This window comes from Astyanax mexicanus, chromosome 4, assembly GCF_023375975.1.
Source record: "Astyanax mexicanus isolate ESR-SI-001 chromosome 4, AstMex3_surface, whole genome shotgun sequence".
In the NCBI taxonomy this organism is placed as follows: Eukaryota; Metazoa; Chordata; class Actinopteri; order Characiformes; family Acestrorhamphidae; genus Astyanax; species Astyanax mexicanus.
In genome coordinates, this window is record NC_064411.1 from 18,843,679 (window position 1) to 18,861,655 (window position 17,977).

The 17,977-nt window shown below is 43.6% G+C and overlaps 5 protein-coding genes across 13 annotated transcripts in view; 2 read left to right on the forward strand and 3 right to left on the reverse strand.

Annotated features, from left to right (window-relative positions):
- LOC111197331 (NACHT, LRR and PYD domains-containing protein 12-like) overlaps nt 1-17,977 on the forward strand; it is a 686,367-nt gene that overhangs the window by 346,999 nt on the left and 321,391 nt on the right. The gene's annotated exons all lie outside the window — the stretch shown is intronic.
- LOC125801186 (zinc finger protein 665-like) overlaps nt 1-17,977 on the forward strand; it is a 316,241-nt gene that overhangs the window by 212,907 nt on the left and 85,357 nt on the right. The window lies entirely within an intron of this gene.
- The window catches only part of LOC125801441 (zinc finger protein 239-like), a 308,090-nt gene that overhangs the window by 171,475 nt on the left and 118,638 nt on the right, over nt 1-17,977 (reverse strand). The gene's annotated exons all lie outside the window — the stretch shown is intronic.
- LOC111189991 (zinc finger protein 239-like) overlaps nt 1-17,977 on the reverse strand; it is a 269,338-nt gene that overhangs the window by 28,295 nt on the left and 223,066 nt on the right. The window lies entirely within an intron of this gene.
- The window catches only part of LOC111189065 (cadherin-12-like), a 28,662-nt gene continuing 22,624 nt past the window's right edge, over nt 11,940-17,977 (reverse strand). Inside the window, exons 6-10 of the mRNA XM_049477690.1 lie at nt 16,587-16,765; nt 15,182-15,428; nt 14,205-14,341; nt 13,522-13,634; nt 11,940-12,179 (exon numbers count right to left, since the gene is read on the reverse strand). Of these exons, the coding sequence (XP_049333647.1) occupies nt 15,246-15,428; nt 16,587-16,765 (362 nt within the window). The 3' untranslated portion in view covers nt 11,940-12,179; nt 13,522-13,634; nt 14,205-14,341; nt 15,182-15,245. The remainder of the gene's footprint in view (nt 12,180-13,521; nt 13,635-14,204; nt 14,342-15,181; nt 15,429-16,586; nt 16,766-17,977) is intronic.

Sequence of the window (17,977 nt, forward strand, 5' to 3'; positions counted from 1 at the left end):
TAAATTCTGGCTATCCACTACATGCAGCTTCTAGATAACTAGTTAGCTAAATGAATTTTCGTTCATTATAGCTCACAGTAAATCCTGCAATCCTAAATTAATAAACAAAGTTTAAAAATGAAATAGTGATTAGCTGATCAGGTACAGGGCAAGTTGAACATTATATATATAGTTTTTTTTTTCTTTAACCCTGACTCCCAATCTAGCTCATTCCAAAGTTAAGCTAACTCACTAACACAGCTGCAGTTCATTAATCACAGTGGGTTTAAACTGTGTGTTTTAATTCAGAGACGTGTATTTTTAACCAGCTATCAGAAACATATCATCACAGTTGAAGTGGTTAGCCTACCGTTACCTTTCTGTTAGTAAAATCTCCGTATATCCATCTCTGTTTTAAAATCAGCTGAAGCTGCTGCAGCCCGATCCCACTGCTAAATCTCACAGCGAGGGGGCGGGGCTTCCCCAACAGCAAACTGCCTCTCCTCCGCGCGCCGCAAAACCAGCTAGATTGGCTGTTTCTGCCAATCTACTGAGAGGCGGGACTTAATACCTGAACAGGCTCCGTGATTGGTCCGGTCTGTCTCCTCATTAATAGTACAGCTGATCTGAGTGAAACGATATAATTTTTGGGGGGGACAAATCGTCCTGTTTTTAATATTGGGTGGGACATGTCCCACCCATCCCCCCCGGTTCCTACGCCAATGCGATGCAGTCCTCCAGGTGGATTAGTCCAAGATGGCGGCGCATGCACATGCAGCGGCTACTCTCTCCCTCACCCAAGATGGCGGCGCGTTAACACGCAGCGGCCGCTCCGGGTCCGTTAAATGGTGCTTTTGTGTTACTATTTGTCGTTTTTTCCATTTATTTCCTGCAAATATGTGCATCGGAACACCCGTGCACATGTTCTACCACCGCCAGACCCTGCTACAGTGGAGAAACCAGCCAGAAAACACGCTACCGGACGAGGTTCTGCAGACGCTACTTGAGCTTAGCCTGCTAAGAGCCCCAGGCCGCCAGCCCGCGGTGTTTCCTGACGCCGGAGCCCAGCGGAAGTGCCATCGCAAGCGGTGCGAGCGTAAGCGGAAGCGCGGAAAGAGAGCCGGGATCCGTGTGAGGCTAAAGGCTAGTCCTAGCCGGCCGGCTATACCATCGCTCTTTCTTGCAAACGTCTGTTCCCTTGACAATAAACTGGACTACATCCGACTCCAGCGAACTACCCAGCGTGAGTTCAGAGACTGCTGTGTTTTGGTTTTTGTGGAATCGTAGCTTAACGACAACATTCCGGACAGCGCCATTCAGCTAGCCGGGCTAACCGCGTTCAGAGCCGATAGAAGCGCGGCTCTATCCGGGAAGACCCGCGGTGGAGGCGTGTGTGTTTACATCAACACGGAATGGTGTAACAACGCTGTGACTGTCGCCAAACACTGCTCTCCGCTGGTGGAGTTCCTGATAGTCAAGTGCAGACCTTTTTATTTAGTACGGGAGTTCTCCGCCGTGCTAATAGCTGCTGTCTACATTCCACCCAGCGCTAGCATTGGTGCTAATGCTAAAGAGGCTCTGTGTGAACTCTATCGGACTATCAGCGATCTGCAAAACAAACACCCAGACGGACTGTTTATTATCGCCGGAGATTTCAACCACGCAAATCTCAAGTCAGTGCTCCCTAAATTCCACCAACATGTGAACTTTGCAACGAGAGGAGCGAGAGCGTTGGATCTTGTTTACACAAACATCCCCAGCGCGTACCGGGCGGAGCCCCGCCCCCACCTCGCTTTCTAGGATCACATGTGTGTTTGGCTGACACCAACATACACACCACTCATCATACTGAAGGCGATTCTGTTGATTTGGAGGAGTATGCAGCAGCAGTCACTGGCTACATCAGCAAGTGTATTGATGATGTCACTGTCTCCAAGACCATCACCACACGCCCAAACCAGAAGACTTGGATGACTGCTGAGGTACATGCGCTGCTGAGGACCCGCGACTCCGCCTTCAGAGTGGGTGACAAGGTGGCCCTGAGGAAAGCGAGAGCCGACCTGTCAAGAGCTATCAGAGTGGCAAAGCGCGCACACGCCCAGAGAATCCACAGCCACTTCAAGGACACGGGTGACGTGCGGCGCATGTGGCAGGGCATCCAGGCAATCACCAACTACAGGACAATGCCACCGTCCTGTGAACGTGATGCCTCCCTCCCTGATGCCCTAAACAACTTTTATGCACGGTTTGAGGGACAAAACAACACGATGGCGAGAAAGACCATGCCCAAGCCGGACGAGCAGGTGTTGTGCCTGACTGCAGTGGATGTGAGGAACACTCTGCGCAGAGTCAACCCACGAAAAGCTGCAGGACCAGACAACATCCCCGGCAGAGTGCTCAGGGAGTGTGCAGACCAGCTGACAGATGTTCTCACGGACATCTTCAACATCTCCCTGTGCAGCGCCACTGTCCCAACGTGCCTCAAGTCCACCACCATCGTCCCCGTGCCGAAGAAGTCCACAGTGTCCTGCCTCAATGACTACCGTCCCGTTGCACTTACACCCATCATCATGAAGTGCTTCGAGAGGCTAGTCATGAGGAACATCAAGACACAACTGCCCTCTTCACTGGACCCCCTGCAGTTTGCGTATCGTCCCAATCGCTCCACGGACGATGCCATCACCACCACCCTTCATCTCTCCCTCACCCACCTGGAGAAGAAGGACACTTACGTCAGAATGCTGTTTATAGACTTCAGTTCAGCATTCAACACCATCATCCCACAGAACCTCACCAGGAAGCTAAGCTCGCTCGGCCTCAACACCCCCCTCTGCAACTGGATCCTGGACTTTCTGACGGGGAGACCCCAGTCAGTCCGGTTCGGGGGCAGCATCTCCAGCACCATCACACTGAACACGGGGGCCCCCCAGGGCAGTGTCCTGAGTCCTCTGCTGTTCACCCTGCTGACTCATGACTGTGCTGCAAAACACAGTTCTAACAGCTTTATCAAGTTCGCCGATGATACAACCGTGCTGGGTCTCATCACCAAAGGCGACGAGTCAGCATACAGAGAGGAGGTGCAGCGGCTGACAGACTGGTGTACAGTCAACATCCTTCACCTGAATGTGGACAAGACAAAGGAAATGGTTGTTGACTTCAAGAGAGCACAACACACCCACTCTCCACTCAACATCGACGGGTCCTCTGTGGAGATTGTTAAGAGCACCAAGTTCCTTGGTGTCCACTTAGCAGATAACCTCACCTGGACCCTGAACACCAGCTCTACAGCCAAGAAAGCCCAGCAGCGTCTCTACTTCCTCCGGAAGCTGAGAAAGGCCCGTCTCCCTCCACCCATCCTCACACTCTTCTATAGAGGGACCATTGAGAGCATCCTAAGCAGCTGCATCACTGCCTGGTTTGGGACCTGCACCGTCTCTGACCGCAAGACCCTCCAGCATATTGTGAGGACAGCTGAGAGGATCATCGGCGTCTCTCTCCCCTCCATCACGGACATTTACACCACCCGCAGCATCCGCAAAGCAACCAGCATTGTGAATGACCCCACTCATCCCTCACACAAACTGTTCTCCCTCCTGCCTTCGGGAAGAAGGTACCGCAGCATCTGGTCCAGCACGACCAGATTCTGCAACAGCTTCTACCCCCAAGCCATCAGACTCCTTAACTGCAGAGACTGAACTGATGTTTTTTCTGTACATGCACACACACTCTTACCCCACTTACCCCAGAAAATGAAAAGCACTAAAAACCCTACTACCTCACTGGACTCTATTGCACACTGTGTAATAGAGTAATTACTACCTCACCTGGTCTTTTTTGCACACTGCAAAATTTGCACACTGTCTTGTTATTTATTATTCTTTGTCTGTATGGTGTTGTATTGTCTGTCTGCACTTTTGTACTGTTGCACTATTGTTCTGTATACACTGTGTTTATGTGCACCATGGTCCTTGGAGGAACGTTGTTTCGTTTCACTGTGTACTCTGTATATAGCTGAAATGACAATAAAAACCACTTTGACTTTGACTTTGACTTGACTCTTCCGAGGAAACAGCGTTTTCATGTTTTTTGTCTCGTAAGTCGCAGTGTTTTTGTTTGTCTTTGTCGTGCGTTCACGTCCTGAAGCGCACCTACAGCCGTGAGTTTCTGCTTGGAGTCGGCAGAAACTCACTTTTGGAGTTAAACCGCAGACTCCGAGAAGAACTGCGAGTCTGCGGCGTGCTCCGGACACCCGCACCCTCACCGACCCCCACCGCTGCAGCTCGCCCACAATGGAAGCGCCACAGGCGGCAGGCGAGAAGGCAGAAGCGGGGTAAGCGCGGGGTATCCGAGCGAGGCTAGCAGCTAACCCACACAAGCCAGCTATCCCCACCATGCTTTTGGCCAATGTGCGCTCTCTGGACAATAAACTGGATTACATCTGCTTACTTCAGTCAACTCAGAAGACCGTGAGAGACTGTTGTGTTTATGTTTTCACCGAAACCTGGCTCGACAACAGCGTCCCGGACCACGCCGTTCAGCTGGAGCGGCTAACACGGCGGACTCTGTGTTTACATAAGCGATGCTTGGTGTCGGAACGTTGTTGTGGTCTGTAAACACTGCTCGGCATTCAACCAAATCTTCCCCCAACAGCTCATACACAAACTGGACAGTCTGGGGCTGAGCACTTCACTGTGCAACTGGCTGTTAGACTTCCTGACTGGAAGACCACAGGCAGTGCGGGTTGGCAGCAGCACATCCAGCATCATCACACTGAACACAGGGGCTCCCCAAGGATGTGTGCTGAGCCCCCTTCTGTTCACTCTGCTGACCCATGACTGCACACCAGCACACACCTCCAACCTCTTCGTCAAGTTTGCGGATGACACGACGGTGGTGGGTCTCATCAGCAACAATGATAAGTCACAATACAGGAGCGAGGTGAGCCGTCTGGCCTCCTTGTGCAAACACAACAATCTCTCTCTGAACACAGAGAAGACCAAGGAGATTGTTGTGGACTTCAGGAGAACTCACACACTGCACACTCCTCTGTTCATCAACGGAACTGCTGTGGAGAGGGTGAGCAGCACCAAGTTCCTGGGTGTGCACGTCACAGAGGACCTCTCCTGGAGCACCAACTCAGCGTCACTGGCCAGGAAGGCAAATCAGCGTCTCTACTTTCTCCGCAAGCTGAGAAGAGCTGGAGTCCCAACCCCCATCATGACCACCTTCTACAGAGGGGCCATCGAGAGCATTCTGACCAGCTGTTTCACCGTGTGGTACGGGGCCTGCACAGCATCCTGCCGCAGGACCCTCCAGCGCATCGTGAGAGCAGCTGAGAAGATTGTTGGCACCTCTTTCCCCTCCCTTCAGGACTTGTACAGCTCCCGCCTCACACGGAAAGCCCTCCGTCTGGCAGGAGATCCCTCCCACCCACTACACAGCTTCTTCAGCCTGCTGCCATCAGGGAGGAGACTGCGGAGTCTCGGGGCAAGGACCAGCAGACTGCGAGACAGCCCCATCCATCAGGCTGTGAGGATGCTGAACTCTCTTCCTGCTCTACCCCCCATCCCAATCCTGCCCCCAGCACACACTCTCTCAGCATCCTGACCCCCCACTAACACATTACTGAAACTCTGCACTACAATGCACAAAGTACTGGTCCCTTCCAAACGGACTTGCACTACACACCCAATATCTGATATACTTGCACTGTCAATTCGCACTTTAATTCCCCAAAACTGTGAACTTTAACAACTTACGCATTCATTCACTTTACCTGCCTTAAGATATATACCATATACCCTATTTGCACTGCTGATATATACTATTTATACTGTCATTCCATCTCAATCACCATCAATATTGCACTATTGTCTTACGTATGTTTATTGTGTCTTGTTGTTTTGTACATATAGTGTCTCCCACTCTTTTATATTATATATCTATTTCTTTTTTTTTACTTATATTTATATATCTATTTCTCCCCACACCACTGCACCTTGTTTTGTCTCATGTATGTCTATTTGTGTCCCTGCTGTATTGTACTCATAGTGTCTCCCATTCTCTCTTTTATTATATCTATTATACGTACTTGCTGTAAAATTGGGAAGGAGAGTAACGTAATTTCAATTCTCTGTATGTCCTGTACATATGCAGTATTGACAATAAAACTACTTGACTTGATTTGACTGTTGTTTCTGTGCGCCATTGGCTGCCACTTCTCACCAGTTTGTGGATGAGTGCTGAGTATGAGTGGTTGTGTGTAAAAATGTGTAAGTTGTAAAGTGTCCTTGGGTTTCTAGAAAGGCGATATATAAGTATAACTTCCTTCATTCATAATAGGTGATATTAGGATATCCTGCACCAACGTCCTGCAATTGGTCTAAAACAAATTGCAAAATTGCTGCAACCAAACCGGATCATTATTCAGTTAATTCGGATTGAGAGCTTCTATTTTGGTCTGGACCATGTGAGCAGTGGCTGCACTGTAATGTAATGTCATGTGTGAGAAACATGCTCAATACACACACACACACACACACACACATACACAGATGACTCAGGCAGTGTGCTGTGTTTGATGTAAGAGTTCAATAAGAGATAATTACTGACTGCTTGTGGAAGCTCTGATGGAAACACACACACACACATCTATAGAGGGAGATACATTATATGGATGGAAGTACTGGGACACCCATACAGAAGCTTTTAATGTATGTCAATTCACATTGTAAACTTAAATACATTACTATATACAAGTGCATTTAAAAAAATAGAGTTATCATTGAAAAGTTACTTTATTTCAGTAATATGAAACTCATATATTATATAGGTATATGAACCCAAAAATCAGTATACAAATGAAATGCAAAATTTACTGATGGTCAGTGATGCTTAGCTGACAACTTTAATGGAGATGTGGATTTCATTTTCCAGCAGGACTTGTCTTGTATATGGGTTTTCATTGGCTGTAGTTTTCATAATCATCACCAATAAAAGAAATAAATGCTTAAAATAGTTCACTCTGTGTGTAATACATCTATATAATATGATGAATAGGTAGTCAAGAAATATCATAAAATTACCTTTTTAATCCTTTTCTGAAGTGCAATACATATATAAAAATCTAGCAGACAGCGGCATGCTGGGAACTGCTGCAGGACTTGAGAGTCCACTTCAGGCTCAGCTGGACATCAGGAGCCCACTGAGCTCAAAAAGAACAAGAAAAAAAGAGTGAAGACATTCGTTTCTCTCACCTTCCAGCAAAACACTCCTACACACACTCAGCACTGCCCTGAGACCGGCCAATCAGAAAGCACCTGAGGACCAGAGAAGAGATCAGCTTTATGATTCAGGATGAGTGTATGATGGGTGAGAGATAGAGAGAGTTTAGTAGCTATTTTGTTAAGAGATCAGACTGTATAGAAATCTGGATTTTACATACACTGAATGGCATAAATAGACATGTGTTTATGCATAATTATAAGTAGTAATACAGTAGGTGGATGTAAAATGTCTTGGAACCCAGTAGAGAATGTTGTAAAGTTCTGGGCCACACAAAAAAAGATTCCAGGCAACAGTAGGGGAGGTTTGTTAAGTTTCAGGCCACAATATGGAAGGTTTGTACAATTCCAGGCCACAATAAGAGATGTTTGTAAAGTTTCAGGCAATAAAATGGAAGGTCTGTAAAGTTTCAGACTACAATAAGGAAGGTTTATAAAGTTTTAGGCTACAATAAGTGACGCTTTTCACTTGCCTAAATTTGACTAAATTTCCTTTGGTATAAATAGTACCGACCGACCTACCTACGTATCTATATTGTAAAGTTTCAGGCCACAATAAATTAAGAATGTAAAGTTTTATACAACAATAACAACAAAGAAAGTTTGTAAAGTTTCAGGCCAAAATAAGGATGGTTTGTAAAGTTTAGTTTCCTTATGAATTGAACTACGGTCCCACACATTCTTTTGTGTGTATGTGTGTGTGTTGTGTGTAGCACACACACACACACACACACTCACACTTTTTTCAGCCTGTGTGTTTTCCTCCTTCGTTCTGTTGTCCTGCTTGTGAGCAGATATATATTTATATACATCGCACATACGTGTGTGTGTGTGTGTGCGTGCATGCAATCTGCTGCTGAACACTAATCTGTCCATCCGTCCATCATTTTTCTCAACTGTCCAATAAATTAAAATAAAATTTTATACTTGCAAATAAAACAATAGTGGCATTAGAACTCGATTTGTACTACAGGAAAGTGCAAATGTACAAGTAGATTTAAAGTGACAGTATTATCATCCGGATTATTTTATTTCTAAACTAAAAACAGAAGCATTTCTGAGTGGAGAAGAATATGGATAATATATTCTGAAAATATTGTGTTTAATGGTGTTTAACCAGTGTTCTGGAACCACCATCCCTGCTAAGCCTAATAATATATTCTTTTTAAAAACTGGGGTGTTGGGTCACTTTTTGCAGGAGTTCTTCTTTTGGCCACGTCACGTGTCTTAATGTACTTACGTCACACGTACAGTCTCTAAAAAATGGTTCCGGCTCAATTTTACTGAACGCAAGCTGCTGGTGGAGCATTGTAGACTATAGAAGAGGAAACTCAGAGCTCAGTAACTGTGTTGACCTTTGTGTTAGCAGTGTTTTAGCAGTGTGTTTGCATTTTGCAAGCATTACTTTAGCATTGTGTCAGCATGATCTTAGCGCATTGTCTTAGCATTATATTAGCATTTTATTAGCATTGTGTTATTAGCATTGGAATCTCATCCTCATAAAAAAAAAAGCCTGACTTTTACTCCGGCTCGGAATTAAAGCGGCTGCGGCAGATACGCATTCCTCGTGCAAATTAGGCGTGAGGCGCAGAGATAGTGTGAAAAGATGGTGATGAAGGCTATCACACGCACATTTATTAGATCTGGGTTTATTATTTAAATCAAGAAGAACAGTATCATTAACTAAAAAAATAAGAGACCCCTTTAAAAATGATAATTTCTTTACATTTTACCAAATTGAAAACCTCTGGAATATAATCAAGAGAAAAATGGATGAAAAACACAAGCCATCAAACCAAACTGAACTGCTTGAAGTTTTGCACCAGGAGTAAAGCAGCATAAAGTTATCATCCAAAAGCAGTGTGTAAGACTGGTGTAAGACTGGTGTAAGACTGGTGTGAAACTGGAGGAGATGAACATGATGCCAAGATGCATGAAAAAAATTGTGAATAAAAACCAGGGTTATTCCACCAAATATTGATTTCTGAACTCTTAAAACTGTATGAATATGAACTTGTTTTCTTTCTTTGCATTATTTGACTCTTTTTTTTTTGTTATTTCAGTCATTTCTCATTTTCTGCAAATAAATGCTCTAAATGACAATTTTTCTTTTTTTAATTTGGGAGAAATGTAGTCTGTAGATTATAGAATAAAACATCAATGTTAATTTTTTGTCATATTGGGGATGGAATACAGACACTCGCAGATACAGTTTCTGGGTTTTATTAAAAGTTGGAAGGGCACAGAGGTAGTCAAAAACAGAAACAGTGTAACACCAGCAAACAGGAACCACATAGACAAGACCTTACCATAAATGGGAGACAGTCCAGAGTTAATACACTAGAAAGCCAGCATCAGAGATAATCCAAAAATCAAAAAACATAAACAGTCCAGGTCAAAACACAGTAAATCCACAATCAGAGGTACAGGCAGAAATCGGCGTCGAAGAAACAAAAAGTGTCAGGTGGGGTGCGGGGAAGGACGAGGAGGCGGACGCAAACGCAAACTTTACACAAATTTATTAACAAAAATAAATACAAAACAAACATGGAATAACAAAAAGAAACCAGGACTGAGGAAACAAGCAAATACATGGCGCACTTACAGACGTGAAACGTACAAGAACCGACCCCAACACTAACGACACCTAAATACACACACATGGCTACACCTGGGGAGTGACTAATGAGGGGCGGAGTGTGTCACGTGAGTGTGTGTGTGATGTCAGCAGGTGGTGCGTTCTGGGTAGTGTAGTTGTCTAACTGAAAACCTCCGTTAGAGCTGTGTGTGTGAGAAACAGGAGTGCCTACAGCACCAGATTTGACAGTACCCCCCGGAGGGAGTACCCGAGGGAGTCGGAATGGAGACGGAACGGGGACACCACGACGACGTCCATCCGACGGACAGGGAGTACCGGTGGGAGGAACAGGAGTAGCCACAGAGGTGCCAGACCGAAGGGGAAAGTGAGCACTTGGGATGCCCACGGGGTTTGGGAGCAGGCTTACCAGGATGATGAGCATGAAATTCGGCTAGAAGAGCAGGATCCAGCACATCATCGGCGGTAACCCTGCAACACTCCTCAAGGCCGTAGTCCTCCCAGTCGAAGAGATACTGGCGCACACCGCCGCGCCTGCGAGAATACAGCACCTCTCTCACCGCGTAGGTGGATGAAGCCTCCACTGCCGCAGGCGGCACGTCATCTGGAGTCCCCTCAGCAAGAGGACCCGGGACAAGAGGCTTAAGCAGAGAAACATGAAATGAGTTATGAACACGACACTGGGCAGGAACCTCAATTTTGTCACCTCATTAACTTGAGACAGAACTTTAAAAGGACCAATATACTTGGCAACAGTTTCCTGACATGAATACCTAAATGCTGAAAAAATTATTTCCATACTCTATTGGTGGGAAACGCATGGTTTTCCACCAAAAGCGAGCTGAGATTAATTGCAGTGTGCGCGTGACACCCAGTTGACCAGTAGGAAGCACAGGGTGAGTCCAGCCAATTAGGCGTTCTCTAAACTTATCGGGAATGAACATTTTGTGAGGAGGACAACCCTCCGGAGGTGGAGAATTACCAACATTCTGCTGGATGAGATCAAGTTCTCATCTAATAGCTGCTATACTGACAGCGGGTGGAAGGATACACTCTGACTTGTGAGACTGAGAACAGTAAACAGGTGTGCAGCCCCCTCCAGCCAGTGACGCCATTCTTCGAGAGCCAGTTTGACAGCAAGAAGCTCTGGATCCCCTATGCTGTAGTTACGCTCCGCGGGTGACATCTTCCGTGAAAAGAAGGCTATGGGATGAAGCTGGGAGAGAACAGCCCGCACCTCAGTATCAGACGCATTGACCTCAACCACAAACGGGAGTTCGGGTTTAGGATGCACAAGAATGGGAGCAGATACGAACACAGCTTTTAGTTTTTTAGTTTAAAGGCTTGATCAGCCTTGGGAGACCATTTGAGAACCTTAGTAGCCTTTTTGGTTAACGCAGTAAGTGGAACAGCCTAAACCACTGAAATTGCCAATGAAATGCCTATAAAAATGAGCAAAACCCCAAAAACGCTGAAGCTCTTTCATAGACTGAGGAACGGGCCAACAGAAACAGAACAGATCCCCACCGGGGAAGCTAGCTCTGGAAGCACCTTGGGAGGCGGGCGGACGGGAGTCAGCGTCTGGAGGACGCTGCTGCAGTTCTCCCCGGGGAGGATGCCGCTTCCTCCAGGAGCCAAGGTGGACACATGAAAGCCGGAGGCAGAACAGCTCCTGGAGGCAGCGGCAGACGGGCTGGAGCAGGAAGGAAGTCCTCCTCCTCTTCAGAGCTGCTGGGCTCGCACCCCAGGTAGTCCCATGAGTCGCGCTTGACCTGCCTCTGGTCCTCGTAGGCACCGCCTAGTCCAGGGTGAGGACAGAGGCTCACCGCGCAAAACCAAAAAATATGAGGGTGTAACGATAACATAAACAAACTAGGAACAGACGAAATACAATAAAGATAAACAAAACAGGGAGGCAAAACAAAGAAACAAACTTATAACTAAAACTAGACTAAATAAACTAAACAGGGCAAGGAAGACAAATGAATAACAGGGAACAAGAAATAAACAGACATAAATATTGAACAAAGGACTAGGGCTATGAAACATGGAAAAAACGCGGAAAGACAAAACAACAGGGGTTAGTGCAAAGACTTTTCATTTTTAATGTTATGGGTGTTTTGAATACAATGATGATATGCTGAGCATGCTTCAGTGTTTGCAGAAGAAGGAAATCCTTTTTTTGTTCTGAAAAAGCTCTCACAGCATCTCGTGGCCCCCCGTGGTGCTAGCTGTGTTCATGCTGGTGCTGGTTTTAAAAAGCTTGTTCCTCATGCATCTTTCAGCACGTGCGCAGCATCTGTTTCCATTCTGGTTTATGCCTGAGAAAAAGCAAGAAACGAGACGCCGTCTGGCCACTTCAGAGCGATGACTGAGAGCCAACCATCAGACCTTCATCAGACCATCACTTTATTACGTCTTCAATGGAGCGCAGTGATTAGTATACGCCACTAAAACAAAGCAAGCTACATGTCTTATGCATACTTAATGTACTGTACATACTAGTACTATCAATCATAAATTATATACTTAGTATGTTAAAGTTAGTAGGCTAAATACGCTTAAAAAATGTGACAAAAATCAACACTGCATGAAGCTGAGTTAAATATTAGAGTGAAAAGATATTAGAGTTTATTGGGGGAAAACTGTACTGTAACTTAAAGGAGGTTTTAGTTTAGACCAAAAGTCGGCAATGAAACATCTGGCCCGTGAGGTTGTTTGAACTATAATGAATGATAATGGAAAAAATAATACATAAAATGCTTCTCTGGCTTTTGTTTACAAACCTCCCCTGTCTCTCTCTGTCGCGATCGCTGTGACTTTCCCCCTGTTTTTATTTTTTCCACCCATTCTTGGGATCCCAATCATTCATTCCAATTCACTAGCCGGGGCATTGATAGTGTATTGGACAACACAGTTGAGGAGCAGTGTGTTTATTTATTTATATTGATATATGTGCTTTGAATTGAACTGTTCTGCAATTGGGTTCAACAACCCTCTAGACTGGAGAGCTACTAGCCTGTAGCATTGTAGCCCGCAGCTAGATATAGTTAATTGCCGACGCCTGGTTTAGACCATGTTGGTGCCTCTAGTTTGGATACAAGACGAGATACGATTGGACATGGAGGTCTACAGGTTCCGTATGGCATCCTGCAGCACATTTACCCACAGATGTTGACCACAGCTGGGCCTGAAGATCCTGCTCTACACTCGTATTTTTACTAAAGCTGACACATTTTTATATATTTAAGTCTGAAGATCTCTGTGATCTGTTTTGTGACTGAATTAAAGATGTTCTTACTTAAGTTGTCGTGAAGGGAGAAATTGGAAGTCTTTGTTGCCAGAGTGAACCGGAATATTCCAGTGTTTATGTCCTTGTCGAAAGCACTAATAGTTCCAGTTATCTGCAAAGAGAGGAAAAGAGGGTAGTAAAATACACAAAAAATACCTTATATTTATTAACTCTTCAGCCTACAGCAGTTTAGCCCCACACACATTTTAGCCTCAAGCAGTTTTGCCCCACCCACAGTGCAGGAAAGTCAGTCTTAAAAGTTAAAAAATATTGTGTTAAAATTGCTAATGCAGAAATGAATTATGAGGGAAGCTTAAAGGGAAAAAACAGGGTAAAATTGATATGATACAGATATTTTTTTAATTCCTCACCTCTCCTTTTTTATCTTTCTCACAGATGTACACGTTGCTCCCGTCGACCAGTACTGGGTCGTTATCGTTGACGTCCAGAACCTTCAGCTTGACCATGGCGCAGGATATTAGTCCTGTGGATGAAGACCGAGAAGACTCTCAGGATCATGTGTTTGGTAGGAAACATTAGTGTTAGTTTAGTTGATGTTTTAAAAGATTTTATTTTTAGTTGTTAAGATAGATCCCTTTTTAAATCCATAGCCATTAATATGGAGGTAGCCTTTTTTGAAGCTACACTATCCACCTTTTTCTGCACAACAAGGTAACGAACAGAATGAGTAGTTAGTTACAGGCCATCAACTAACTGGAAGAAAAATTTTGAGTATTTTGCTTGAACAAATGTATTTGGAACACAACACAAAAAGGCTACAGTGTTGAGGAGTGTCCAAAGTATGGAGTTGCGCCTGTGGTGAACACAGTGAATGCAGCACAGGCTACGAGGATAAAGAGCATTGAGCAGCAGAGACAGCATTTGTTTATAGCTGTGGTAATTAGCGTTATCTGGCTGATAAATTATATTAAATTGCACCTTATCAGCAGTTTAGCTCAAATAAAAGGAATATATTTCACGTTTTCACACCTGGTGTGAAAACAACCTAAGAGAACAATAAATATTAAATATTTTTATCCATTCAGCGACTCACCGCTTGGAGGCTCTTCCTGTGCCGTGACCTCACACATGTGAGACTCCTCAGACTCTCTGTCCAGTTTTTCCTTCACAGTGAGCTGACCAGTCTGCTGGTTTATTTCTAATGGACACTTCAGGCTCCTGATGGCGTAACTAGAGCAAAGAACATGATCAGTAGGTAACGTTTCTCACAAACCTCCTCTAAAACACACAATAAACAGAGACAGTATCCAAAACAAGACCACTAGAGTCCATAAAACTTCAAGACCAAGACCTGATATGTTTGGTACCACTTTAAATATAAGTCTCCTTTATAAAGGGCTTATAAATGGCTTATAAATGCATCTATAAATGATTACTACTTACATTTTATTACAAGTTACAACAAATAAATAGAAGGGGAAACAGTGGCCTGTTTTAATTAATTTAATTAATCTGACAGAGGTGAGGCCTGTAGCCTTCTGATAACCCTGCCTAGCACTGCTGGAGCATTATTAGCATTAGCTGCTAACTGTGTTAAGCTCTAACTCTTTTGACATTCAGAGGTGAGTATGTCAACTGTAGCCTGTGCATTTACCATGTTAAAACAAGCTACGTGGGATGAACTGATATTGCCCTGATTTACAGGAACATGGCTACACTAGTGGTTAGCCACTAATGCTAATGCTGCTGCACCCAGCCTTGGAAATCTGGAAATCTAAGCTTACTGTAAATAAATGGAAGTGCTTTATTCACCCAAATAAACAGTTTTAAAGAGAGAAACATCCAGATTAACATCCAGCGCATGTTTGACTTTTTAATGTTACTTTAATAGAACTATAGTTTTGTTTACTTAGCTTAACTTTACTACTTAACTTATTTCCCACCCTGATGAATTAGAAGGAAAACATGGTGACATCCCTATTCCTTACTAGTGTCTCATTATGCGCCGTATAATCCGATGCACCTTATATTGTGAAAAATACATTAAATTGTTATTATAATTATTATTACCTTATTTTGGAACCAGGCCTGTCTGGGTCGCTGGCTGAAACAGATCCAACGATTTTGTTCTTGTTCAGACCTTCAGGAACTTGTACTCAGTCTGGGTAAAAAACGGCGGTTCGTTAACGTCCGCAACCGAGACTAACACTCGAGCCGAGGTCACCACAGACCCCTGAGAGTCCGGGGGCTGGACCACGTCAGTCTCGCTCACCGTCACCATGAAACTGTACGAGGGGTTGGTCTCGTAGTCCAAACCCTGTGTGAAATGACCATAAATAAAAAAAACAGCATTATAAGACATTTATAAAGAATTTAAAGCCTTTATGTAGAATCCAGGACATGAAAAAACTAGACCATTGATCATTTGCTACTTTTTTGACTAACGTTTGATCTATTTGTACATTTGATGTAATATAAGTGAGCTGGTCACAATAATTACATTGTTGATTTATTTTAAAAAAGGTGTACAGTAAATTCTTTATAATAAAATATTTATTACAGGACTCCAAACATTTAAAGTTTTGTTGGAAAAAATAATTACAGTGTTAAATTAGATTTTTATTTATGACAAAACCCTGTAACAATACTCTGTAATTTGTTGACTGTAAATTACTCTTCTTATTATACAGTAAAACCCTTGCTGTAAAATTTACATATTTACTTTCTACAGTGCACTCACCTGTTTGATTTTAAAAGTAATGTGTAAAATGCATAAACTATTTAAAATGAGATTTAAAAAATAAGAAAAATATACTAGTTCATCTAAAAAACTTAGAATAGCATTGAAAAGTGTATCTAGGTTTGTCACAATAACTATTTTTTTAGGATTATGTTAATGCATCTCAGAAAAATAGAATAGCATTGAAAAGTTACTTTATTCCAGTAATTCAGTTAAAAATGTGAAACTCATATATTTTAGGCTGTATAGACTTCATGCTTCCCTCTGCTGACAACTTTTATGGAGAAGAGGATTTCATTTTCTAGCAGGATTTGGCACACTGCCAAATGTACCAATTGGTCTTATGTCATATTTTAATTTTCTGAGACACTGATTTTTGAGTTTTGTTTGGCTGTAATTTCACATTTTGAACTGGATTACTGAAATAAAGTAACTTTTCAGTGGTATTCTATTTTTTTGAGATGCACTAACATAATCCTAAAAAATAGTTATTGTGACAAACCTAGATACACTTGTTACTTGATCTACTGGGTAAATAAAGACAGAGAGAGAACTGTACATTGTATTAGAGCTATATAAATGGGTAAATGCTTTATTAAATACAGGAAACATCTAGTAAAAACAATTTAGAAGCTTAATTAAACTCAACTTTTAACTGGTGAAAATCCAATTTTAACAGTATATAGTGTAAGTGTATTGAGTGTGAACAGGGTGAATCGTGCTGTACAGCAGTACCTTTTTGATTATGAGAGCTCCGTCACCATCGTCGTCCCGATACACGAAGAACAGATCGTTATTTCCCTGGATCGTAAACTTAGGGTTTTTATTCTGCTTCTCATCCTGGTCCTTCACAGTCAGTTTCCCGATTTCAAACGCCGTCTTCACGTCTTCTTTCACTGTAAATCTGAAGATCCCTGCAGAACCCAGTAGAGAATTATTCAGTACATCATTCAGTAATTATTAACATATAAATCCACACTATCAGTTCCAGCTTCAGGGTTACGGCGCTTTCAGCACAGCTAGATGACCATTAAGGTGTTTCTAGGTGGTTGCTGCTGTGGCTAGGTGACTACTAGGGTGTTTCTAAAGTGATGCTAAGGTGTTTCTATGTGGCTGCTGTGATGTCTCTCATTATAAGGTGTTGCTAGGTGACCTGAATTGATGTTAATGTATTGCTAGTTTTTGAAGTGATAATAAGGTGTTGATTAGTGACTACTATGGAGTTTCTAAAGTGATGCTACGCTATTGCTAGGTGACTACTTGGGAGTTTCTAAAGTGATGCTACGCTATTGCTAGGTGACTACTTGGGAGTTTCTAAAGTGATGCTACGCTGTTGCTAGGTGACTAATAGGGTGTTTCTGAAGTAATGCTAATGTGTTGCTACTTGGCCATTAGGGTGTTTCTAGGTGCTTGCAGAGGCATCCCTGATTGTTGCAATTCCATTAATATTTGCTGCTTTGGTGTTGCTAGGGTATTGCTGTGGTGCAACTATGGCATTGCTAGGTAGTTGTATTGGAATACCAGGTGGTTGCTAGGATGCTTTGTTAGGGTGTTGCCTTTGGGCTGTCAGTTCCTAGGTGGCTTCTGCGGATGTAACATGCTAGGTGTATAAAAGTGTGTTTCTGAAGTAATGCTAAGATGGTTACTAAGAGTTTCTAAAGTTATGCTATGCTGTTGCTAGGTGACTACTAGGGTGTTTCTGAAGTGATGCTAATTGTATTGCTAGTTGACCATAAGGGTGTTTCTAGGTGGTTGCTGTGGAATCCCTGGTTGTTGCAATGCTGTTAGTATGTTTTGCTACATGGCTGCTATGGTGTTGTTAGGGTATTGCTGTGGTGCAACTGTGGCATTGCTAGGTAGTTGTATTGGAATTCCAAGTGGTTTGGTTGGGTGCTTTGTTGCCAGGGTGTTCCTAGGTGGCTTCTGTGGATGCTACATGCTAGGTGTGTAAAGAAAAAAGGTGTTGGTAGGTGACTACTAGGGTGTTTTTGAAGTGATGAGTTGCTAGGTGGCTGCTGAGATGCCTCTCATTCTTAGGTGTTGCTAGGGGACGTCTAGGGTGTTTCTAAAGTGATGCTATGTTGTTGCTAGGTGACTACTAGGGTGTTTCTGAATTCATGCTAAGG